Genomic DNA, 26,541 nt, shown 5'->3' on the forward strand with positions numbered 1-26,541 from the left:
GTTTTCTCAAAAACAAGCCTTGTCAGAGCACACTTCACAACAGCAGTTCTTTGTCTAGGCAGTTAAAAAATAAAGGCAGTCTGTAACAAAGCATTGCCCCTAAAATATCTATGCTATAATGATACTGGAAGTAAGGATATGGTTGGAAATAGGCATCAGTGAGACTGCATTCATTAAGATAAAATTCAGAAAGCCTTGGTAGTAGATAAAATCATTGCAGCAGTCTCAGGGAGGCAGTATAATCACAGTCACAGGTATGTTTCAAATCAGAGGTGACATATCTTTTAAAAAGCATTCTGTAGCTTAGCCATAAATTATTGTGCCTGGGAAAGGAATCGAGTGGATCCAAGAGTTTATGCTGAGCACCTTCTGACATCCCTTGCTGCTGTGCCCCTCTCTAGGGGAATGTGCTGGCAAGATAGCCTTTTTTTAGCATTTTGCATTTTGATGGTATCATCTATGTCACAGTTTTCTTACTCACAGTGGGTTTTGTTATGCTTATCAATCTAATTCTATTTTCTTTTTAAGGAGAATGAATAACAGTAGATAAAATCAAATAAAAGTGCCATATTTCTAATATTTTCTTTGTGATTTGAGCACTAGTTGTTTCACAGGAGATTTCAGAAATTAAATAAACTTCAATTTCATTATAACAAACTTCACATTGTTGCCTTATTACGAAAACTGGAATTTTATGTCTAGTAAGGTTTCTATGTAGCATATCTGCTGAATGAAGCATCAGTGCAAGCAGACAGATGGTAGGAGACTTGTTGGTGTTACCATTATATATTTGTGCAGGATGGAGAATGGGAGAATATCAAGAAAGTATCCTTTTGTTTTCACATATTTTTTTTTGTTGTGTCTTAGCCACTTGTCTAATCCACTAGCTTTCTAATGTTCCTGTTTCTTGAAGAGACCACTACAGCTTTTCTAGAGCATGATTACCTCTTCTGCTTGGCCTTCTGAAACTCCTATAATATGCACACACAGAGGTACAGAAGAAGATAAATTGCCTTACATGCTACCTTCGTCCCTGCTGTGACACAGAAGCCACCAACTCTGTAAGTCACCATGATCAGAGATGGGAGTACCCACCAAGTCAGCCCATTCCTGCTCAGTAGCTCATGCCCAACCCTCCCAGTTGTCCAGGTTGCTTTTATTGATTCCTCCCTAGGAGCTAAAGTCACTTATAGAAAACGTTGACAAATTCTGAAAGGTTGGATATGACTATGAAACTGAGTTGAAAGAATGAGCACAGATTGATGTATAGAATAATCCATCAGCATTTTATTTAAGGTAAGGGGATAAGGAATGGGAAGGAGACTGGTAGCTTCAAAAACTAGACATGATGCTAAGAGGTCTGCCTTGCATGCATTATTTGTGAGTACCAGACATTTCCACCCTGGGAAAGCATCATAAGCAGTCTGGATAAGCTCCAGGCCTTTGTCTTGCAGGACTTAACTAGTTCAAGGTGGACACTGGAGTCAAATTTTGTATCCAATTTTTACCCCTTCTCTATTGGAACTAGCACATTCTACTCAGTGATCACTGAAAATAAATAGAGTAATTAAAATTTTAAAAATCTGTATCACCGATCTGTTACGATAGAAAACTCTGCTATGGTGTGCCCATGTATAGACATATACCTGGTGTTGACTGCGTTCCTAGAGCACCATTTATTTTTCAAGCAAACAAATTGGCTAACATGTAGGTGTGTTTATGCATCTTCATTGATCTCAGTTGGTTGCAAAAGCAACATTTTTTATTCTCAAAATTATGTCCATGGGAAAGAGACTTCTGCTAGAATAATTTCTTAAGTATTTCATAATAAGCTCCAGAACAGTGTTAGTGTTCAGTCCTTCTCTGCCACAAATATCCTACTGCACAAGGAACATCTAAAATACTGTATAAACAGGATAATTTTGGAATACAGTAGGGGTTAAAAAAAAATCCACCACACCAGTGCTTGTCTTTTCCCCTGTAACACATGACAATTCTTGATACACTTTGAGGTGGAAGGGGACTTGGTGGTTTGGGTTTTTTTTAGATTTTGGTTTTGATTTTTTATTTTTGGTGGGGTTTTTTGGGGGGGTGGTTTTTTGTTTCTTTTGGCAGGGCAGGGGCAGGGGGGAGGTTATGTTTTTGGGGCAGACCAAAGAATTGCAAAGATGTCTTAACAGAGACTCTGAGTGCTCTTGTGGCTTTATATGGATCATTTAAAATGCATTGGTCAGGGTAACACACTCTGCCCGTTGCTGTCTGGAAGATTTGCAAGCATGGTACACACTCTACAGAATGCTGTCTCTGTGCTGATATTTGTAATGATAACACACTGACACTCAAATTACACTGTGCTCTGGTTGCTGCCTTCTGTCTTGCCCTTTCTTACAAGCAGCCTAGAGGTAGGACTTTGATATGCATTTGTAAGGAGTCTGTAGCTGCAAACATTAATAAGAGCTATCACTTAGGAGCAGTTACTTACACTTTGTTTAATCTCTAATGGATTCTTCTAAATATTTACAGTAGAACAGTTGTCAGGACCAAATGCTGGACATTACTGGCAAACTCCCAGCAGTCAAAAAGGAAAGAGAAGAGGGAGAGGAGAGGAGAGGAGAGGAGAGGAGAGGAGAGGAGAGGAGGAGAGGAGAGGAGAGGAGAGGAGAGGAGAGGAGAGGAGAGGAGAGGAGAGGAGAGGAGAGGAGAGGAGAGGAGAGGAGAGGAGAGGAGAGGAGAGGAGAGGAGAGGAGAGAGAGGAGAGGAGAGGAGAGGAGAGGAGAGGAGAGGAGAGGAGAGGAGAGGAGAGGAGAGGAGAGGAGAGGAGAGGAGAGGAGAGGAGAGGAGAGGAGAGGAGAGGAGAGGAGAGGAGAGAGAGAGGAGAGGAGAGGAGAGGAGAGGAGAGGAGAGGAGAGGAGAGGAGAGGAGAGGAGAGGAGGGAGGGGAGGGGAGGGGAGGGGGGGAGGGGAGGGGAGGGGGGGGAGGGGAGGGGAGGGAGGGGAGGGGAGGGAGAGGGAGGGGAGGGGAGGGGAGGGGAGGGGAGGGAGGGGAGGGGAGGGGAGGGGAGGGGAGGGGAGGGGAGGGGAGGGGAGGGGAGGGGAGGGGAGGGGAGGGGAGGGGAGGGGAGGGGAGGGGAGGGGAGGGGAGGGAGGGGAGGGGAGGGGAGGGGAGGGGAGGGGAGGGGGGAGGGGAGGGGAGGGGAGGGGAGGGGAGGGGAGGGGAGGGGAGGGGGAGGGGAGGGGAGGAGAGGAGAGAGGAGGAGAGGAGAGGAGAGGAGAGGAGAGGAGAGGAGAGGAGAGGAGAGGAGAGGAGAGGAGAGGAGAGGAGAGGAGAGGAGAGGAGAGGAGAGGAGAGGAGAGGAGAGGAGAGGAGAGAGAGAAGAGAAGAGAGAGAGAAGAGAAGAGAAGAGAAGAGAAGAGAAGAGAGAGAAGAGAAGAGAAGAGAAGAGAAGAGAAGAGAAGAGAAGAGAAGAGAAGAGAAGAGAAGAGAAGAGAAGAGAAGAGAAGAGAAGAGAAGAGAAGAGAAGAGAAGAGAAGAGAAGAGAAGAGAAGAGAGAGAAGAGAAGAGAAGAGAAGAGAAGAGAAGAGAAGAGAAGAGAAGAGAAGAGAAGAGAAGAGAAGAGAAGAGAAGAGAAGAGAAGAGAAGAGAAGAGAGAAGAGAAGAGAAGAGAAGAGAGAAGAGAAGAGAAGAGAAGAGAAGAGAAGAGAAGAGAAGAGAAGAGAAGAGAAGAGAGAAGAGAAGAGATGAGAAGAGAAGAGAAGAGAAGAGAAGAGGAGAGAACCTACTTATTGCATTCTTCTGAGGGGCTTTAGTGAGACAGGTTCTGCATTGAGTAGCTTCGTGGCACTGAGCAAAATGGTCAGAGGATTGTGCAAACCCCAGCATCAAGTTGTGATTCAGTCATGTAAAACTGCCTGTATTCTTGTTTATCTTGGGGAAAATTACTGTTTGACTGTTTGCTTTGCAGACACTGAAGTAAATAAACTGTGTGAAAGGCCAGTGGCTGCTACAAGAGGTGGAGGAGCTCCAAATTGTTTGAGGTTGTCAGCATAGCACCATAGCACCTGCTGTTCTCTTGGACGATCTCTTGGCTGGTAGATCTTGAACCTGCAATATTTCCCTGTTGTTGTGTCTCCCTGACACAGGTTGATATGGACTTTAAAATAAATAAAGTTAATACTCTGAGGCTGAAAGAAAGCCCTTGGTGGGCCTCATCTCCTCAGGCTCTGAAGTTACCTTGGCTCTGGTGAGACCGGGGGTGGGTGGTGTGAAGCAGGTGTGGAGGAGTAACAAGAGGATGGGCAGCAGTAGGAGCCTGTGGCTACTGGGAAGGACCCTCTGTGCCAGCAGATCACTCACCAGGCTGTCCAGCTGTGTCTAACAAGTGGGGTCTTGGGCAGGCAGGAGGAGGGGACGGTGGCTGCATGACTGCTTTACAGCTGGCAGAAGTGCTGGTACATGGGAGGGGGGCCTGAGACACGAGGTACTTGTGTGTCTTGCTCTCCCCCACTGTGACCCAGCAGGTCTGTACTTACACAAAAAGGCATCAAGGATTGTTATCTTTCTTTGGAAAAATTTCCATTGACTTGAAAATGAGAGCCTTGCATGAATAAGAATCTATGGATTTGTCCAGATATATGTTTTATGTAGCATTTGCTATTGTAAAGACCTGTCCTAATTTTGAGATGTGTGTGTGTCTCTGTGTGTGTGTGTGTGTATGAATGCATGTATGAGAGGGAGAGAACTCTCACTGCCTACAACTGTTCTGCCAAGATAAACTTTGGAGCATTTTATAAATTAACTCTGCTCTGTGTGTTTATTTTTCTTTTGGAGATTCTAAAAAGAGACTGTTCAACCCATCTTATTAGGGGCAGCACATTTTTTTAAAGAGAAAAATAAGTTCCGACTCTGCACTGGAAAGTATTTGCTATTTTCAGCAAAAAGTATTCTTTCCTTCTGACCTGGCATATTAGATAAGATTTATATTTCTGACCTGACATTAGGTAGTTAAGATTTATTCTTCTATATTAACTTTACTGAGCTTGCAAGCTATTCATTTACAGCATAGGGAATATATTTATGGCAGAAGCAAAGAAAGTTCACTACAAAGTAGTAAAATATGTTATTAGGAGTGTCCTGTAGACTGATGAAAATTGTGAGTACCCTTGCAGCTGGCTCCCTTCTGACTCTTTTTTCCTTTGTTAGTTCAACTTTAAAACTTGAATTTGAAGTCAGTTTCAATGGCAAATAACTTAAAAGAGTCCAGATGATTCCAATATATCCACATATATGTACATACATTTATGTGTGATTGAGAGGTGTGGGGAAGGGGATAACAAGTGACTTGAATTCTCTCCGCGTTCTGCTGGCAATGACCCAGGCATAAGTAACATTGGACCTCACTCTCCTGCCAATATAAATCAGGAGGAACTCCACTGGGGTATGAAGCTGGTGTGTGAATGAGCGCTGAATCAGACCTGGAGCTTTTCTCTATCCAAAGGTGTGGACCCAGGCAATCTGTTAATGTCCAATTGACTTAAAGAGGGGAACCGCAGACTATGATGGAAACCTGGAAGTACTTCAAGACTCTATAGGCAGGTTGGAAAGGTTGGAAAGTTAGAGGCCTCCTATTGAAATCAATGGCAAAACCTCCCATTAACTTCAATAGGAAAAGAATCAGGCTCTAGAAATGTCTGGAAGCCAGAGAATTGCATGGCTCAAGAAAAAGGTAATAGGAGCTGATGACTTGCACCAATAAATCACCAATGCAAACCTGGCCATGCTTGGTTTAGGCTCAAAATTGCTTTCATCTGATGTTTGTTTGAAACTTGTTCATTGTAAAGCCTTAAAGAAGAACTGGCAGCTGAGAGAGCTGTCTGAGCACGAGGCCGCCGGCTGGACAGGGTGTGGTACCTCCTCTGCCCGGTGTCACCGGGGAGAGCCCATCTTAAAGAGAAGCAAGGAGCACTGGCCTGCCTTTGGAGACAGCAGTGCTCACACTGTCCTCTGAACCAGAGGGTTTCTAATTCAGAAACTTTCAGACTAACTCTGTAAATCCACTTAGACTGAATATTTTGGGGGAGGAGGACTATGGCTCCACAGCAAGCCAAGAGGAGGAGTAGATATTTCCATTTGTGGACTTTAACTCCTGTCACAAGTGAAAACAGAGATATACAGAGCTTTGAGGAATTAAATGTGTTGGAGAAAGGGCTTGGCATAGGGAAAGTTGGGACCATCAGGCGTTACAAGAGCTGGGAATTGCTTACAGAGTGCAGTGAGCAGAGCTGCACATTGCAGTTCAGCTGAGGAACTCTGCTGCCCATCCTGTCTGCATCAATGCAGCTGAGGAGGAGGATTCTACTTCTGAACAAACTCCTATTTGTAAGTTGTACTGAGTCGAGGCCAACTGCGCTGCCACACATCTTGACCATCCCTGACAGAGTGGTGGGGAAAAGCAGGACATTATGGAGGGGGCTTTCCTCCTTCCTCAGTATTTTTGCAAACAAGGCATTTTTTCTGCTGGTCCCTGAAGGGGAGAGCAGTAGAAAAACTGGATGAATAGTTTGTTATCTGTGCTTGGTCAAACAGCCATGGACATGTTTGATGTCAGCTGACACATTCAGAATAGTTCTGAATTTTACAAACTTCACACTTCCTATTCTTGCATTTGATAGACCTCAGGACTAAATTCTCTGTTACTCTATGCAAACCTTCCCATCCTTCCTTATATCTGACACAGGCTCCAAGGATTCACATCTTTCTGTATATGCAGAGATTCATGGCTTGTTTTTACAATCTGTCTCTGTAAATCAAAGTTTTTCACTGCTTCTTGTCTCTTACCAAGAAACCCACTCCTATCATCAAGTCATTACACCACAGCTCAAGGGCATCCTTTCTCTTTCCACCATTACTCCCCAAAACCCTGGTTACAGCAATGCAAGTTTCAATAATTTGTAATTGAAAGGGAAAACTACGTCGAGGAAGAAACTTGCTTGCAGAGACAAACAGGGGGGTGAGGATGAGAGAGCACTAAAAACATGTTTCTTTGGGATGACACTCAGGAAAAATAGAAGTTTCTAAGACCATGAGAAAATAAATATTTTAAAAATTGATTTGACAAAAGACAACATTATTGTACATCCTGTATGTTGTATGTATGATTGCATGTGAATTCTGGTGTCTGTTCTGGTTCAATGCATTCACCTGCTAGTTCTCATTTCCAGCAGGCTTGGGCTGGGTTCATGTGTTGAGTGGATTATGAGAAGGACATGGATCATGCATGTATTAAATCTGGCAGGCTAATGGAGCTGATCTAGACTTATTACTTCCTCTACCACTTGCCACTTCAGAAAATGCAACATTTTGTGTCCATTCCTATGCTCACTTATTTAGCTAGTCTGTTCTGGTGAATGTTCTCATGTTGTGAATTACTTCAGGCACTACTTTGAGAGATAGTGCTCAGGTTCAATATCTGTAGGAACAGAGGGAAGGCAAAGAAGGAAAATACTCAGGAATACACAGTGCTGGACAGGGTGAATGAGTAAACCATGGAGAAAGCCATAAAATATTTCTCCTACACTTTAAAGTGGCAAATTGCATTGGTTCTCTGACAAAAGACAGTGGAATACCCTCATGTTCTGTACCAGCAACTCACAAAGCAAATTACAGACTACATTTCTGCTCCTTTTCTTGGTGATTGGCAACAAAAACCTCCAACTTATCATGTTTTTTTTAGTAGCCTTTATAAACATTTAGGCTGGATTCAGTGCACATGCAAATTTTATACTGGCAGGGCTCTGTGAGATACTTGCTTCCTGACATGAGCTGTAGCTAGAAGCAGAATCAGTCCCTTAACCTCTGTGACATGTTTATTCTGCCTAAACCATCTCCCATTAAAAACAATGCAGAGGCTCTAATTGAAAACCTCGGGTTAGTATGGCATGTGTCTTATGATTGTGACATTTCTGTTTGCTGATAAAAGAGAGGAATATTGTCTTTCCTTGCACGTGCACAGATGCAGTTACAGAAGTGTACCCATACGCATGGCCAACCCCAGGAACATCAGCAGCAGTGCTGCTGCATTATCACAGTGGCAAGGAAAAACACTTCTCACTGGAATCACCAATTTTCCCTGCCCAGAGCATAATCTCTGGAGCATCATCTTCCTTCCAAGTGGTTAAGTAAAATTCCCAGCCTAGTGATACAGGTCATTTGAAAAGCAAGGAAGGTTTCATAACCTAAAAGGGAAGGGTCCATATAACTCTCTAGTACAGTTTTAAACATGACAAGCTAATCAGAAAGAAAAAAGGGTCCCTTACCAAGCTTCCCAGGCAATTTTTTGCTGTTCTTTAATTTATCATTTGGTTTAACCTACATAAAACTAGTAATTTTGTTTTCCATGACCAAACAGATGATAAGAACAGTGGGAGAAGAGATGGAGTTTTCAGACAAACCAAAGGACTTCACGTGGAGTCAAAAACTTCTACCTGAGGTTATCAGCATGAATTTCACCTATATTTTAAGACAATCTTAAAGTGAAAATACTTTAATTCTTGCTTGTGCTGATGTGAATTTTTGTGTGAATGAAAATATACAGATAGATACATATGGGAATGAAAATATACAGATAGATACATAGACATTAATGTGTAGAGGAGAAAGGAGAGATGACAATGCATAAACATAAATTTTTCCAATTCTAGGACAACAGCTGTGGGGTCAGGGGGTTCCAGGAATTACCTATATAAGCCAGAGATGTTTCTGTAGCAATTAAGGAAGATGAGATGGAAGATTCTACTTCTGAATAAACTCTCTTATATGGAGTACTGCAATTTCTGTGACTGATCTCTTTTGAGCGAGATGTGCCCAAGGTCTCTGCATACTTCCAGATGAAAAACACAGGCCCTTTTTCCTGTTCCCAGAATTAACCGCAGCCAGTCATGGAACCAGACTAGAAGGCTCAACCAGCAAGTATCATAGATGAATAACTTACTTCTCATGAAATAATGCAAGGCTTCAAAAAGGATTATGGATTGGCTTTCATAATGCTTGGTGGTCTTTTAGTGGTAGCTATGGTTAGAATCCTCCTCTCTCACTGAAACTGTGGAAATTCAAGAGAAGGCTACTCTTTTGATTAATCTATTTTATCTGGACTCAGGTGTGATTTATCCTGAGGGAGAAATGAACTTCTCTGCTCACTGGGTAGCTGGAAATGATGTGATTTCAGAAAGAGGTGAATAGCAGCCTGTCCTCATCTTGAACTGGTACAGTCCAGAGTTTCCTCTGTGGCCAGCCAGATCCTGGCAGAGTAGTAAGATGCCCCCACTCTGATCACTCCCTACTCAGTGCTTCTAACCTCCATAAAGCTTGGGAAGCCTCGTGTTTGGCAGAGTATCCAGATACAATATGTAGATACCTCATAAATGAAAGTGTGTTTGAAATTTCCTCCATAATTTTTACGTTCATAGAGTGATTGAGACAATACAACCATAATGTATGTCACTGCTTGTTAGATATACCGAACTCAGAGTTAGTAATGTGGCAGCTTACTTGCTCTATGTTTGAAGGAAGCTGGGGCTTTAAAGCAGTATCTTAGTTAATTACTCAGATGAATGAACATGGTACCCCATCATGGAAAAGAATAAGCACTTTCAAATCATATTGATTTTGTAGATTTGTAGCAGAAATAAATTATGCCAGTGGAGATAAAATGCAATATTTTTGTCCACAATCTGTCTAGGGGAACTAATTTTTTATGTTTATCTGTTCCTCAAAATTACTTTCAGAAGTAATTATTTTTCAGAAATAATGTATGACCTAAGCAGCAATGAGGATGCCCTTTTGCTGACATTCACTTGAAGTTGAATCCTACAGACAGATTTTTACACCTCTGAAACTTCTCCTCAACTGGTAGCTTAAAAAGCACATTTAAATATTTTTATTCCTAAAGTTGGGGCCTTGATCTTAAAAATACTTGTCTAGGACATAGCACAAGTTATAAATTCTACACTGTCATACAGAATTCTACTTTCCCTTTTAATACGCCCTCAACTCTGAAACTTGTCAATTGCCCAACTCTTCATAAAACATAAACACAAGAGACAAATGTGTGATTTCATTTTGGACTGCAAAACAGAAACTGTTGTGGGGTTTCTTTTTTTTTCTTTTGCAAAACACAAAATCATGTCATTTATTTGCCTTCCAGGCCTTCAGGATTTTGCTATTAAACATCTGTGGCCAGTATGCCCAGCACAAGAAGTCTCATTTAGCTGATTATTTTTAGTTCTGTGTTATACTAAAACTTCTGGAATCTTCATCCATCCCCATATGTTTGCGAAATACTTGCACTTAACATCTTCTGACTCCCATGTTGAATAAATAGCCTTTGCTCCCACTTTTCTATTTGGGAGGGCTAGCTCTTCTAGGCAGTAACATCAAGTAATATAACACCAGCAACTCATTATTCAGTGGCATAGAAAAAGTGAAATTAATAATGAACATTCTAGGAAAAGGAAACAAGGTTATGAAACACTTGCCGACACTGGTTTGAGTAATCTTCATGAATAAGCAACTCAATAATGCTGGACAAGTGTGTGTGGGAGGCTCATTCTGGAGAAACTGGCTGTTTTCCTCTCTCTGACCAGTTGAGCTGTTATGATAAAAAATGTTGTTGCTAAAGAAACCTGTAATAAATCCTTATGGGAGTATTGCATGTGCTGATAACATACATAAACTTTGTAAACATATTAAAGTGTCGGGTTTTAGTAGCTCTGGTTCGTGTGGATGTTCGTAAAAGTTTTTCAAGGAATGCAATGGAAATCTTGTTCCACCAGCTGGTTGCTCCTATGATTCTGGTTTACATGAGGACCTTGTCTTCCTTCCCCTTGAAACACAAACTCACCCTGTAGGGAAGCTGCATTAAAATATCTAAGCCCTGCCTCTGCTGTGACTTCCCATGAAAACACTATCACCAGTGAAGCTGTGTACCCAGGGAGTTATCTGGGGAGAAGTGGGGTGGATAAGCTGATGCTTGGTAGATTTGTGCCGTTCCAAAAATCCCTGCTTTGTTTCATGATGAACTCCATTGACACCTGCATCAAAGTACAGCTGGGAGCTCTGAGGAAGATGTTTCAGTTGCCTTTTAGTAGGTGAGAAGAGTTGGGTGCCTACAAAAGGGGAAAAATCCAGCACGCTGAACAAAGGAGCCTTAGCCTGGTCTGAAAAGATGAGGTCAGAAACTGTATCAAATCCTGGATGTCCAGGGAATTGAGGTGCCCTGGCACTACTACACTGCACTGCAAACCAGTACATTCTTTAACAAAAGAAAGGAGAATTCAGTCTTTTCTTCTGAAACACACCAAGAAGGGAGCAGCTGGGATGCTGCCCCTTAACGCATCCAAAAGCTTAGCTGCTAAAACATTTGGCCAGGAATGGAAAACCTAAGCTTAATTCTTCCATTTAGCATGAGTCTAGACTATCTGTATTGATATTTTCTAATAAAGTGATGTCTTTCACCTGGATTTGCATGCAATCTCAGGTCGCCGCCCACACCAATTTTAGTTTGCACAGGAAAGACCAGGACTTGAGGGCTGGGTATGGAGCAGGAATGCATGTGGCTTTATTCCAATGTCAGTAAGCAATGATCTGCAATATTGTGTGCTCCATGTGGAGGAACTTGGCATTGATATATTTATTATTTGCTGCTATTTATTCATTGTGTTTTTTTAACGCAGGGTTTCTTTAAGAGAAAATTTCAAAGTCACTGCATGAAAGGATCTGAGCACGGACAGATGTTCAGTGCCAGTAAGATGAAACATCACGTTAGAAATTACAGACCATCTGAGAAATGTCCACGTGTTGAGGGTGAGGTGGAAATGACACATTATTTGAAGGTGAGTGGCTAATATTTAAATCCTGTCCCAGACACACCTTAGGCACCTCATGTCCAGTTCTTGGATATGAGCCCTTCTGTGTTTGCCCTTGCCCTTTACAGGAAGCCACAGGAATCACACATCGTTACTATCCCAACATCTATCAATGACCTCCTGTTTCATTTTACAGTGCCCCAAAATCTTCTTTACCCTGCAGAATATATTAAATGTCTGAAATCCCATCTAGGACCTTGCAATTTTAAACACGAAACCTATCAGGATGTTACACTGACGCACATTAAGAAGCTTGAAAGGATAAAGTTTATAGCAGCACTACGAGAACTTGGTGTAAACCTGTGTTTTGGAGTTTTACTTTTATTTAAAAGTACTACTACAAGCATTCCTTTATGCTCTTCCTTCCTCTTGTTTGGAGCCAAAATATCAGTGCAGGACTGGGGTGCTGCTTCAGGCTGGCAGGAGCTCGGTGGCACTGCCACAGCCAAAGGCTCTCCCAGTTCAGCTCTGACTCCCCATAGGTGAGTTCTTGCCTAGGAGCACTGGAGCAAGATGTGTTTTGTGGCTCCTTTACTTCAGTGGCTGTTATGTTGGTTTACAGGAGTAAGTAACACTAACATTTTAAAATGCAAGGTCGATAGCTCATGATCTGGAAACTGAAACACACAGAAATGTTTATTAGTCAGCTGTCGGACAACCGTAGTACAATCGTTCCTTAAGTAGCATTGCTCATCGCACTGCTCTGTTCTAGCAACAAAAATAAGGTTAAAGTACTCATTAATAAAATCTGTTGGATTTTATTATGACAAAACACCTAACTTTAATGATTCTGCTGTCACCAAAAGCTCAGTTATTCAACTATTTATATAAGAGTTGGAGCTCTCATCTTTTTTTTTTTTTTTTTGAGAGTCATAGCATGTTTTGCATGAATAAATGTTCTCTGAGTACTTTCTTCTGAAGCATTGTTTGTGGTAATAGCAGACAGAGTTTTTTATAAAAACGTACATGGTTTCAGCTGCCTTTTGTCATCTGATAAGATTGCTTTGTTCAGAATTATTTTGGTAAAAAAATTGGCCAAGTGATTTTGAGTTGTTCAGACTCCAAAATTAGAAGTGAGACAAAAATATTTTTTTATTATCTTTTATATCTCCTCCACCAAGCTTTCGCAACTTCTACTTTAATTTCGAGCGAAAGGGACAACTCACTGCGGGGGAAAATTTGTTCTTGAGAACATCCATAGTTTTAATGGAGGAGTGTTCTAGTGGTCACTGTCTATAAATGATTGAGTATGAAATGACAGACAGCTTGCTAATGCTAGCGATAAAGTGCAGTGGTGCAGCCAGCACACTTGCTCTGCAAACCAGAGAGCAAAATGAGCATGCTAAGCAAGAGAAAATTACTAAGTCTGATTTTTGAGTTCTAGCTCAGATTTTATCAGGTGTAACTTCCTTAGTCTCCAGTGAAAAATTTATAGCAAGAAGAAACAGCAGAATGGGGATTGGCAAAGGCTTGGTATGTTAAGAGCAAAGCTCAAAAGAAGAAATTAGTCTCAGTTAACTTGTTTGGCTTCAGTTGGCTCAGTTGGTGGAAGTAGTAAAATAGTGATACTTTTCATATGATTAAGAAAGAGACTGCCTCCCAAGCAACTTAAGAATGATAGTTTTGAAAGGTAAGAGGCATTGTTTTATTCTCTTTAGGGACTTTACATATTGGAATCATGCAATTTTGCAAGTATTTTAGTATGGGATTTCTTCCAAATTCAAAATGTATCCGGAGATCCTGCAGAAAAAAGCTCACTCCAGCTCCAGCACAGTCCATAGGACTTTCTCCACTGAAAGTAAAGGAGGCATGTTCAAACTTTCTTACTAATAATAGCCATATTTTATTCTCTCTGCAGAGAGAAATAGGACTTTTCATGTATTTTCAGGTATACGATCCTACATCAATATCTTTGAGAAGTTGTAGTAACATATATTTAAAGTCTAACATGAATTTTATATAGTATAAGAAATGTCTTCAGCAAGTTATAGAAAAAAAATTAAAATTATCACCCTTTCAGATATCAGGTATGAAATGGGAACTGCTCAGTAAAGTCCTTTAGTCTCTGGGGATAACAACACTTATCGTTCCACATGTGCTGGTATGATCAGGCACAGATTTTACATACATACTGATTTTTATTTTTTTAATAACACAAGCAGTCCATCCTTATCATGCTTCAAAAGCTTTCAGCGATTGGTAGTGATTTTCTGATATTTAATTTTTTAAGATATTTCTACAATGAGATATGTTCACAGTTTACAACAACACGATGGAACAGCTTCTGTTTCCAATGACTGCAACAGGAATTTTAAATGGGCAGATTCTCATCCAAAAAATGAGAAATATTGTTTCATGGCAAAAAAGAAAAGGACGCACTTGTTGCCATCAAACTATTTACCCTCACAGTGCTAATATGAAGAGATTAGAGAAAAAATTATCAGCAGCATACAAACACTTTGAAAGAGAACTAACAGTAATTCAATCCTGCCCAAGGGGTGCTGCTTGATGGCTGCTTGCCTGGATAACTTCTGCTTAAAACTGTTGCACCAAAATACAAAATTATTTCTATTTTTAAAAATTAGTAACAATATTTATATTACATATGAATTCTGTAGTACTGCCATCTGTGACGTGCAAACCCTGAACATACATGTAGATATCTATAATATAGATAGGTGGTGAACTATTAAAAGAATTGTTTCTACAATGAAGTGTTGTTTTAATGAGTAATTTAACTCCTTTTTTCTTGCTGACATTCTACCTCCATGTGAATTACACCCTCCTCAAGAGTATAAAAAGACTGAAGAAATAATTTCACCATTTGGTGTTTTGTCAATATTTTCCTGGTTTGTTTTAATTTATATATCTGTCTATACAAATGGGCTGTTAAACACCTCCCTAATTTTGAGTTTGTAAGTAGCTGTATGCAAACCAAGCCAGAGATGCAGAGTGTTTGCAGACTGGAGCCCTCCACTAGCAATTGTGACCAGAGGCAGATGCTGGAAGACCTGCAGTCCCGCATCAGCAGAGGAATGGACAGAGGAGCAATGGAAGGCAGGCAGGAGGGAAGGCAGGAAGGCAGGAAGGAAGGAGCACTGGGTATCCTGGATGTGCTATTATAGTGAAAGGCAGGAGACAATTTGACGGGCTACCAATAATCACGGGAGCTCTACCTCCATTGCATTTCCATAGAGTCATACATATTATTTTAGCCACAAAAGTAAGAGTGCAGTAGAAATACAGAATTTTCTATCAGTTTACTTATTCTGGATTTCCAAATTTAGTCCGTGGCTCACTTCTAGTCCACAGGGTCATGGCAAATGGTCTGCCGGTCACTCACAGACCCGCAGCAAATAATATTTCATTTCCGTCTACTTGAGGGTCAGTGAGAGATGTACATAACTGTCAGTACTAAGTTTTGGGGGTTGGTAGTAGTCTGCAGAGCCAAAATATTTTGGAGCTATTGATTTGATCATCCTTTTTTTTCTAAGCAAACTGCAATCACTGGCCAATACACAGAAATTCTTATTTATTGGTACACTAGTCTATACTCAGCTGCATATTACTCTGTCTTGTAAGACTCAAACCTGCAACTTTGTTAATCTTGATTGCTCTTATCAGAATAAAACCACAAATTTCTCTGCTAGTGGTATGTTTGCTTTTAACTTTTATTGATTGTGTTCTATGTCTAATTCTGGACCCAATCATGTGTCTGCACTTTGTTGTTGACTTCAGAGGAGTTTTATCTCTCCAGAGCCGACTATATCTTTACTACTGATCATGGGACAGAAATTCAGGACTCCCCAGCTAGAAAATTCAGTAGGAGTTTGGAGAGCAAAAGGATTGCGAACTAGACATTTCTCATAGGAAGGATTACTTTGGCAATAGGTACAAAATAAGTAATGCTTCAGGACCAGATCCTTCTGATGGGATAATTTAACAAATTAACTTCAATTCTTACCAGCTGGGACTCTGGCATGGTGTATTCTGAATTAGCCAGTTCAGATTTTATAATTACTTTAAAATATGTAAGTCTACAATACAATACATGGAGTGGAGGACTCTGATAATAACGAAAACAAAGTAACATGGGCTCACTGACTGCTTGATGGGAACTTATTTGTACTATATTTTAAAATAAGCAGGTTAAAGAGAAATTTTAAAATATTTCCCTAGAAACGTGCTTATTTGTGACTAAAGGAGACTATCTCAGCAAAAGAAAAAGAAATCCAGGGAAAGTCTTCCACACAGTAGATTAATTTGGCAGGTGCCGTCTTTATCTGCACACTGTAATTATAATAAAGTTGCACTATTACTAACAGCAATTCATAGGTTTTTTAAGCCAAAGTGATTAGTGCAAGAGATCATAACCACTTTTATAATCTTTCATAAACACTCAGTCTCTAATTCTTTGCTTCAAGCTAAGTAACCACTATTTTTATACCAAATCGTGTTTTGCAACCAGCTGGATTTGAAGACCTCGGCCAGTGGATGATGGACAGCACATCCAGGTGAGGTGTTCTGAAAGGCTTTTTGCCTTCGCTGCCAAAACAACGAGCCAGATTCCCATTCTGACCCTCTAGCTGTGATTTTCCAGCCACTTGTTCTGCTCTGAATCTATGCTAACTCCTGCACTTCAACCAAAAAACTTTGCCATAAAAACTTTGAGCAAGCGCTCGGTACCTTCCCCACGGTGTACCAACCAGCTCAACATTCGCGGCCAACCCTTCCGCCCTATTTTCCGAAAGCTGCCCCGCTGTGCAGGTTGCCTGAGGACGAGCGAGGTGGGACGGCGCTCTCCGGGAGGAGCGCGGCGCGTCTGCCCCTCCGCTCGGGGCAGGAGGCAGACCTGCCTTCTCCCGCCGAGAGAGCGGGGCAGCTCCGTGCCGAGCCGTGCCGAGCCGTGCCGTGCCGAGCCGTGCCGAGCCGTGCGGGAGCCGAGCACCTGCAGGGCGGGCTGCCCGCCGCGGCACGGGACAGCAGAGGTCGCCGCCGGCCCGGCGCTGGCCCGGCGCGCCGCGCTCCAGGTGCCGCCGGAGCGAGTGCGGGAGGAGGGGGCCCCGCCGTGCTGCCCCCCGAGCCCCGCCGTGCTGCCCCCCGAGCCCCGCCGTGCCCCCAGCCCGGGCCGAGCCTCCGCCGAGCCCGCGGGGTACCCCTCCTTGCCCCCCGCAGCTTGCGGGCCCGCGGTCGCCAGGGGTTAAAGGAGTGGGTGGGAGGTGATGGAGGCTGCGGAGCCCTCCCTTGCCAAGGATAATAAACCGGATGCCCTGACATGTTTTACTTAGCCCTTAGTGCTCCCTCGCTGTGAGGCCGTGGGGATCGGAGGGCTGGAGCCCCGCTCTCTCTCGTCCGCAGCTCCGCTTTAGGGGCACTTTAGGTGAATCAAAACTTGTTTGCAGGAGGCAAACCATACAAAGGAGTCTTTCAAGGGCCAGCCGTGCCAAGCAGGGCAAGGGAGCGAAGGCTGAGCAGGAGAAAATTCAAATAACAGTACCTCCCCTCCCCGAGGAAGTAACTCAGTTACTTCTTGCTGATGAAATGCAGGGGGCTGTGTTTTATGACATTTCCTCGGTGTCTGCAGCTGTCAGGGGGAGCGCACAGGCACGAGCAGCCCCTCAGAAAACGCCTCCTCTCCCGAAGCGGCGGCGGGTCCCATTCAGGCGGGGTGGCGAGGCCGGGTCGGGGGCACGTCCCGCCGGCCTCTGCCGCCGCATCCCGCTCATGCACGGCTCCTTGCGGCAGGGTCACGGCAAGGCTCCGGCCGGCGGCGCTGCCGGAGGTGTCACCGCGGATCCGAGCCCACACCGCACCCCCAGGCCGGAGCCAGAGACCGCCTGAGCGTGGAGAGCCCCGCGACCTGGACAGCGACTTCCCAAGGGGGCGACTCGCTGCTGCCTCCCTGTTCTCTCTGCCCCAATGACGGGGGGCTCTCCTTTCCAACACTCACGGGGGGCAGGCAGCTTCTGCCAGCACCCTGGGCACTGCATCTCGCCCCCCCGGCCCCCGCCTGCCTCTGCCCCGGACCCGGGCCGAGATGGACCGGGGCCGGTTAAATCAGAAGGGATGGACTTCCCTTATCCCATGGGATTAAAATCTAAAAAATTTTAAAAATTTAAAAAAATTCAGGGGCCGCGGTCCCAGGACGGTGACAATGGGTGACTAGTGGCCAGCGGAGGCTGAAAGCCAACGGGCCGGACAGAGCCGGGACACCCCCAGCGCCCCTCAGCATTAGCCTATAGCGATAATCCGTACTGCCCGCTCTTGGGAAGGGGGCTTCCTGACCGGGATGGAGAAGGGCGCTTAGGGCATACCGGCAAAAAGTTACCTGTCGTGTCATCGCCCTTTCCCTTCAGAAAGAGGAAAGACCTAAGAAAGGACGTTCCCTTTCACCAGAAATTAAAATGTAAAGCACCAGACGCAGGTCTTCCCAGAGCCCGCGCTGCTCATCCCGGTGAGGTGAGAAAGAAGAGCAGAGAGAGGTCAAAAATCGCTTTCATCCCTCCCGTTGAATGAAACTGCCTGCAAATCCGCTCGGCCGCGCCGCTGACGCGGGATTTAGTTCCCAGCGCACTCGCCCGGGCACCGGGGGCACGGAACCCCCCGGACAGGTGAACAGCACAAGGAATGGAACCAGAAGTTATCAAAGTATAAATCTCTTCGCACTTACTTCTTCCCTGTCGCCGTACCCTGGAGGCGTGCTGGCTGCCAATGTATTCCATAAAGTTCAAAGTGATAAAAAACCAAGAAATCAGTCGCAATTGCATAGTAACCCTTTGAGAGTTCGACTTCTCCTTTTCGTCCTTTTTTTCTTTCCTTAAAAAAAGAAATAATAAACCGGGGTGGTAGGCGGCAAGGGATGAACACAGCAGCAGAAATACCTGCACTGAGATCCAAAGCTGGGCTTGGCCGGCTTGATGTCTTTTGCCTTTTTTTTTTTTCTCTTTTTTTTTTTTTTTTTTTTCTTCCTTTTTTTTTTTTTTTTTCCTTTCCCTTCCCCTTGGCTTTTCCTATTGCACTTTCCAGCAGTCTGCCCCGCTACCTGCCGCGAACCTCAGAGGGCAGTCAGCAGCGGAGAGGAGCCGAGCAGCCGCCGCCGGGGTCCATGCCGGGCCGGCGGCCGGCAGCATGTTGTGCGGGTGCCGGGGTGCGTGCGGCTGTGCGCGCCCGTGTGTGCGAGGTGCCGACAGGACGGATGGATGGATGGCGGTGGGAGAGGAGTGTGCGAGGGCGGGAGCGGCGGGGGGGCAGAGGGAGGACCCAGCCCCGCCGCCGCCGATCCGGAGCAGCCGCGCTCTGCGCCGCGGGCACCGCCAGCCGCCGGGCGCAGGTGGGCCGGGCCCCCCCGGCTCTCCCGCCCGCCGACCAGGAGCCCCCGGGCTTCATGCGGGAGCTGCTCCTCGGCGGGGCCCCGGGGGAGAGTCCCCGGGGCGGGGCGCGCCGCGCCGGGAGGAGGCGAGCCCAGCGCCCCGGCACGGCGGGAGGAGGCTCCCCTCTCCCGGCAGAGCCCCTCGGGGCAGCGGCGCCCGAGCATCCTCCGGCAGCGGGGCTCTGCAGCCTCGCCGGCGGCCCCCTCCCTGCCGCGGGTCCCGCTCGCCTCCCCTCCGCCGCCGGCCCGGCCGGGGTCACGGCGGAGATGCCGCTGCCCCCCGCGCCCCGGCCCCGCCGTGGGGAGGGGCGCCCCCACTCGCCGGGGGACGGGGCGGGGTGCTCAGCCCTCCCCTGCCGAGGGGCGCACGGCGCGCACCCTCTCGTCCCCGAATTTGCCCCTTACGTCCCGGCTCGCAGCGGAGGTGGGGAGATGGGAGTGGGGCGCTGCGGGGTCTCCTGCCTCTCGGGATTTTTTATCTGCGTTGTGGCCTTTCCCCGCTGGGCAGGGGTGTTCCAGGGTGGCTTCTCCGGTGGGAAGGAGCAGAGCAAACCCGCGTGTCCTGCCGGGGTCGGGGACCGTCCCCACGGCCGGCGGGCGGCAGGCTGCACACGGGGCTGGCCCCGGGCCAGCGGGGTCGAGCGGAGCCCTGAGCCCGGGGTGAGCACAGCAGCCTCTCGGCCCGGGAGCGCCGGCAGCCCCGGCAGAGCGCCGGCAGCCAGGGCGCAGCTCGGCTGCACCTCGGCGGAGCGAGGCGGCCTGTTTGACAGAAGGGTATCGCGTTTCTTTTCTCCCGCAAGGGTTTCCTTTTGGGGTGAAGGGGAAGGCTACAAAGGGGGTGGTGAGGTTGATTCAAGGTAAAACTGGCGACTTCACTGAGCTCTCTCTCGCTTGCCTTCTTATCTAGGGTGCCTATCGCTGGGATGAGAGTGAGCCGTGTAAAGCGGCGCTGATCGCATCAAGAACCTCAATGGTGTGAGGAGCGGCCACTCTTATTTGTAACTGTTTTCCCCGCTCTCTCCCTCCGCTGTCCCTCTCAGAGCTGTTAAATATCGGCACCATAAAATGTGGGGGATTTAAAGGTCTGTGGGAGGCTCCCTTTGAAAAGGACTCTGGGGAAAGTCTTTCTAATCCAGGATACTTGAGCCGGATGGGGTGGGATTGCCAGAGAGGCATAAAATAAAAATCATTCAGCAGACGAAACTAGGGGCTACCCTGCCATGTAGAAAGTGCATTTGTCTCGATGTTTCGTCTCGTTGGAGGTTGAAACTTCTTGTGTGCTAGTGTATACACATAAATAGCTGAGCAAGCCAGGCGAGTGGCACAAATAAACAAGGCAGTGGAGAAAGGATGGGACATGTATGTGAGCCAACCTGCAGCTAGCCAGCCAACTCACTCGAGCAGCATTAGCACCAGTGGGCAGAGAAAGCATGTCAAAAAATAAACGCTCCGCAAGAAACATAAGGAAAACATTAAACAAATGGGGAGTGCAACTCCCTCTCCTTGCTCTGACAAAGCACGACTGAGAAACTCTGCTCACTGTCTCTCCAGCCTCTTCCCTTTGCTGTGTCCTTGCTCCAGCAGAGATGCGTGGGACACATGTGTTGGGAGAGAGCCCCGGGGACTGCTTGGGTCACCCAAGAGCCTCAGCAGAACTGACTTGTGGAGCGTGCACCAAGCCAGGGCCAAGCAGTAGGGCAGGGCATGCATGAGTGACCAGCAGCCGGGGGGGAGAGGTGGTTTATTGGCTGTGGAAGAGGGGCAGAGACATAGACGAGGAAAAAACAAAAGCTGTGCCTTGACTCAAGACAGGATCCAAAAAGTGGCAGGGTGAGAGGACACCAGGAGCTTGGTTGCCTCCACAAACTACCCCCATTAGGGGGGAAGAAAACCACCCAACAACAATAACAAACTGAACCCATAAACAGTTACTGCCATTCTGCGATAAAAGGGGAAGATTTATATTGTTGAAATGTGTGGAAGGAGCTTGTTCCAGAGCAAAACTCTGGCGTGCAATTCTCTGTTTATGTCGCTCATCCCGATGGATGAGATATCAGCGGCAAAGTTCAGGCTGACATCAGCCCTGGGGAGGCAGAGCCAGCGAGCGGGCTGGGCTGCAAGGGCTGCACAGCTGTGCCTGGGCCCGCGCTAGGTGGACCATCAGTTTTGGGGAGATCCAGCTCGCCAGAAGCCTCCCTTCACCAGGCTGGGAGATGTGAGGAGCAGCAGCAGCACACACTGGGAGGGAGCTGGATGCAGTGTCTCCTTGCAAGTGAAACAGATGAATCGGAAACAGTTCCCAGGGTGGTTCAATGCAGCACTGTTTTGGGGTTTATTAAAGAGGGTGGGGAGGGACAGAATGGCTGATGGTCTGTGTGCTGCCGGAAAGTCAAATACATCTGTTTTACTGAGCTGCAATGAAGCCAGCAGCAGGAGTCTGTAAAATCAGCTAGGTATTGTTCTGCTGTGGTTTGGATTTTTTTTTTTTAAGGATTGTATCCTTTCGTCAAAGAGTAATAGTGTGTGGTGTTTTCACTATCGTAATTCCTGCCCATCCCGTGCAAAATCCCATAGCTAGAAAATCTTGATTTCAGTTTTCCAAATAGCTAATGCATTGTATTGGAGAAAAAGGTGGCCTCAGGATCCTCAGATTATATTGCAAATAAAATATTAATATTCAATTAATAGCTGATATTGTGTTTGCTTAAAATGGCACTCTAGTCATAAAAACTAGCCATGTGAACAGGACAGCTGAATGATCACCCTTTGTCATTCTTCTCTAGACTGGAAATAGTTTGTGTAAGTGAACAAAAGAGTCACTAATTTGCCTTTTCAACTTGAGAAACACAGTAAAGGAATAAAGGATTGCTTCTGATATATAACTTGAAAACGAAGCATACTGTGTCTGATACATATTCTTATTTTTCAGGTACTGATCAGGCTGTAGATGGCATAGATCAGACTCCACCACCAAGGAGTCATTCCTGGTAGCAGCTTCCCCACAGATCTGGGTCAGTAATATCTGAGAAGGGAGAAGGATTGGAGGACTGGAGCAGGAGTCCTGAGTAACAGTTGCACAACTCAACGCATCTACTATTTGTTAAACACCCACAATATTCTTGGCACCACACAGGACCCCAAATCATGACAGTCTTTGCTCCAGATTTCTCTTTTCCTGTGCTAACTAAGGGCAAGCACAGTTGGCAAAGCACACAGAAAGACACCAATATATAAGAAATTACCCAGAACCCACACCCACACACACACACAGACACAGACACAGACACATAGATGTAAGTATTTGTGTTTCTGTGTGTGTCTCTTTTCCATATTTCCCAATCTGACAGTTGTTACTTTTCTCTATGTTTCCTAACATAACCCATTTGTTATTTAGTCATGTTCAATTTAGGAGGTTAATCTCCCTTAACATCATGAGTATTCTCAAAAGCTGTTAATATCACAAACAGAAGATTGTACTAAGTATACTGAAAAAGTGAGTGATGAAAAATGCTTTACTCACAAGTTGAACTTAAGTATACTTTTTTAAAAAAAAACTGATTCTGAAAGATCCAGTCCCAATATTCTTAATAATGTCTTTATGTTTCAGATATTTAAAATATCTAATGGCAGAACACTAACATGTGCAGCAGAGAACAATCCTACACTGGCAACAAATAGACTAGATGACCTAATTGATTTTTCCCATCTCCGACTTGTGCAATTCTGTCATTGTAATAAAATCCCAGTGTAATCAAAGTTTACAGGATCAGGTCCTAAATTAGCACGTCGATCTGGACTACCCCTCTGTCTGGGTCAGGTCCAAAGCCTGCTGCTGTCATCTTGACCTTTTATCAGTCTGAGAGAGGTTTGCTCTGGTCTTCGGAATCACACTGGAGGAGGGATGAATTGTTGTTTTATTGTATGCGGGGGAAAAAAAAAGGCGTATTTGTGGGGAAAACACAAACAAATTTTGTAGCACAAACCTTCCAGATGCAGTTCAGTTAAGAAAGCCCAACAGGAAAGCCTCAAAATGAGAAGTTTTTGGCACAGAGGAAGTTTTAGCAGTTAATATGAGGATGATCAAACCGTGCTAAGTCATTGTTTCCCTGTATTCATCTATCAGTTGGTCTTCTCTTGGACTTGCGATCCAATTGTAAAACACTTGGGATGCAGACCAACTTTTTGTTCTGTGTTTGCAGAATCTGTGCCTAGAGCAACTGTGTCTGTAAGAAAAGGTCTCAGCATTACCATGGAAGTATCTGTGTATTTTGGGTGCAAATACTCATTATAGAACAGAAGCAAGAAACATAAATGTTTTTCTAATGTATGTTAAATTGAAAGAAACCCCAAAACTTTTGATGTAGGCTTTAACCACCCAGAAGGCAATACTAGAATAACTGTAGTGGCTTAAATTCATGCATCAGTTTGCCCAAGTCTGCTTGTCCTGTGGTGACAGCCCATAGGGTGGAACTATCACTGGGTAAAGCTGGAGGATGTGAGTAACCGGCAACAAAGGTTCACTGCCGTCTGACACATGCATTTGCCTAGGCATTGATTTCTCTATGATTTCAGTATTTGGGAGGAGCTGTTTTCTCACTTTGGCAGTGTTTCCTGTGAATTTCTTTGGTGTTAATGTCCATCTAAGTAGATTCCACACTTACCCAAGCGACTTGCTCATTCCCACTTCCTGGGCTCTGTTGGTCCAAGGGTTTGGGAAATATCCAGCTGAAAAATGAAACACAAAAAAGGTTTTTTTAGCATATTCGGTTTCCTGGTCTGATCCACCATAAGAAAATGAAAAAACCTGATGTGTAAAACAGTAAGGGCAGGGAGTGTCTCAAATAGGTCAGTGAAGCAATCTCAGTACCTTACGTGAGATTACAGATGTCGGGTTCCTTGGAAAGGCAGGGACAAGGGAACAAGCCCATTTCTCTGTGTGTGTGCTCACTCGGCACACGGCGTGGGTGACGGGCAGGTTGCCTGGTGTTCACTCAGAGGAACAGGTGGGCATGAAGAAGAAGGACGGTGGTGCACAGTGTTGATAGAGCTCGTGTGCTGCAGTTCCAGCTGTCCTCAACAATCCATTGCCAGGATATACTGAAGCAGCTCAGCTGCAGTGGCCTGAAGCCATAAGAGGTGTTACAGGACTGTAGGAGGTGTAGCTGAGGAGCCGAGCAGCCACTGTCCCAACATGAGGAACAGAGCATACAACCATGGCTTACCCTGCCCTGTCCTTCACTAAATATCAGTAAATGTGTCACTGATACTTATTCTGTGGGGGGTTTAATACTAGGCAGATAGTGCTGAGCAGTCTGGAACACTTCTGTACCCAAATGCTCTTGTTGCTTATTTCAAGTGAAATAAGTAAAGTGAAACTCTGGAAAATGGCAAAATGGTAGTCCTGAAGAATATTTTTTCTCTGCTTGACTCTGGTGCACTGGTGACATGGGGCTCTTCAGAAGGACTTTTAAGCTCAAGTTGATATCCATCACTATGTCTGGAGAGTTTGAGGCAATTGAATATGTTGTATCAGTTCATATTTTGCATTCAGTTCATCAGAGCTGAAAAAAGCCCTTGTGCTTCTCTGAAGAGAAGTACAGACGTTCCCTAGTGAGAGCCTTACCCATTTTGTGTACCTTCCAGCATATTTCTGACCGCTGTTCACGAATGGAAAGAATCACATCGTGTTTTACTTCTGAACTTAGTTCCCTTTTTGCATGAGGCTGATGACTGGTCCTTGAATAACAAGGATTTAGTGATGTGGATCTTCTGCTAAGCTAGTATCTACATCTACTACATTGAACAAATTACAAATCAGCCATCAGACAGCCACAACTTGAAAGCTAAGATCTCATGAAATAGGAAAACATTTTCAATTTAGGAGGAGCAAATCCTACCTGGTGAGCATATGACTTTGCAAGTGACATCCGACATTCAGTATTTAGATGACTAAACTCTCCAAATAAGTGGTGGCAATTGGTGTTCCTTCTAACCTGCTACCAGAATCGACATTCATCCTGAATTGAAAGCAAGCAGGAGCTAGCAATAAGGAAACACTCAGACCAGCTAGGATTTTCTGCACAGCTAAATATCCATTTATTCCTGAGTCAGACAGCCTCCTCCATCGGGGGGGGGGAAATTAAGATCCTTTCTTTTTAAAAAAGTCAGTTGTGTCTTATTCTAGAGTTCCCTTTAGCCCAATTGCCATAAAACTTAGCCACTGTGTGGACCCATGCTGCATGAGTACCTTCCATGGGAGTGTGATTCTGAGTGCAATTGCACCCCACACCCTGAGCTCTCAGTTGTGTGATTCTTTGGCTGAGGTTGCTTCGCAGGCTGCTTTACTGCGTCTGTGCCACCATAAACAGTCTTGGTGTCAGATGATAAGAAGGAAATGATTTTAAGGCCCATGAAGGGAAATCTTATTTTCTGTCTCTTTTTTGAAAGTATGCTTGCACATTTCACATTATGTGGAAATTTATTAGCAGAAACTGGTGTCTTCTGGCTGCATATACCCTAACCACTAAGAAAAGTCGCTATTGTTACCATTTGTATTTTTCTGTCCCTGTTTTGTAAACAAGCTTTTACACGCTGCTTGATGGGATGGGCCTGCTTCCACTGGTGGCTGGGTCTAGATCCTCAGTGAATTTAGCTCTGTTTGGCCCACAGTCTGCTCACGCAAGAGTCCTGCCTGTGCTGGCTCTGGGTCTCTGCAGGAGCTGTGCTCCGAGGAGCATTCACCCCAAACAAGGAAGGACATTGTGAATTTAATTAGGTTCTTCCAGCTTCAGCTGCTGCTGAAGATGATTCTTAAATCACAGCTTTCTGCACAGCTATCAAAATCCCTTTTGGAGCAAACCTCTTGTACCAATCTGCCTTAATGTGCCTGCAGAGTTTACATACACTGATAACATTCAGAGCATCACAAGGAAGACTTTCATTGTCCTTACATTATGTTGTCCCACCGACCTTCCATCTAAGAGTGAAATAATATCTCCAACTGCCTAATCTGTTAGTTACTTATCTTTAATAGTTAACTGTTTGAGAGGGTTTTAGTAACCACAGTCTCATGGAAAGGCATCTAGGGTAGCACTTTGCAGCAGGGCATATTAAGGACCTTACTAAGACTTCTTAAAAACATTGTTAAGAAATGGCGTATTCCTGGATAAAATATTTATTTATATCGTGTGGAGTTAAGAAGGGGTTTTATCTGCAGCAGTACCTTCTACAATTGGTACTGGCAGGCCACTTATC

The 26,541-nt window shown here is 45.0% G+C and overlaps 1 protein-coding gene across 2 annotated transcripts in view; it reads right to left on the bottom strand.

The window, feature by feature from the left end:
- Positions 1-19,067, bottom strand: part of RSPO3 (R-spondin 3) — a 59,097-nt gene extending 40,030 nt beyond the window's left edge. Inside the window, exon 1 of one of the 2 annotated variants that reach the window (XM_059468498.1) lies at positions 18,589-19,067. In XM_059468498.1, the coding sequence (XP_059324481.1) occupies positions 18,589-18,685 (97 nt within the window). In that variant the 5' untranslated portion in view covers positions 18,686-19,067. Of the gene's footprint in view, positions 1-17,202; positions 17,324-18,588 lie in introns of those variants that run through there. The other variant, XM_059468499.1, reaches the window with a different exon arrangement.
- Between the last annotated feature and the right edge of the window lie 7,474 nt (positions 19,068-26,541).

Source organism: Ammospiza nelsoni, chromosome 3, assembly GCF_027579445.1.
Source record: "Ammospiza nelsoni isolate bAmmNel1 chromosome 3, bAmmNel1.pri, whole genome shotgun sequence".
NCBI classification, from domain to species: domain Eukaryota; kingdom Metazoa; phylum Chordata; class Aves; order Passeriformes; family Passerellidae; genus Ammospiza; species Ammospiza nelsoni.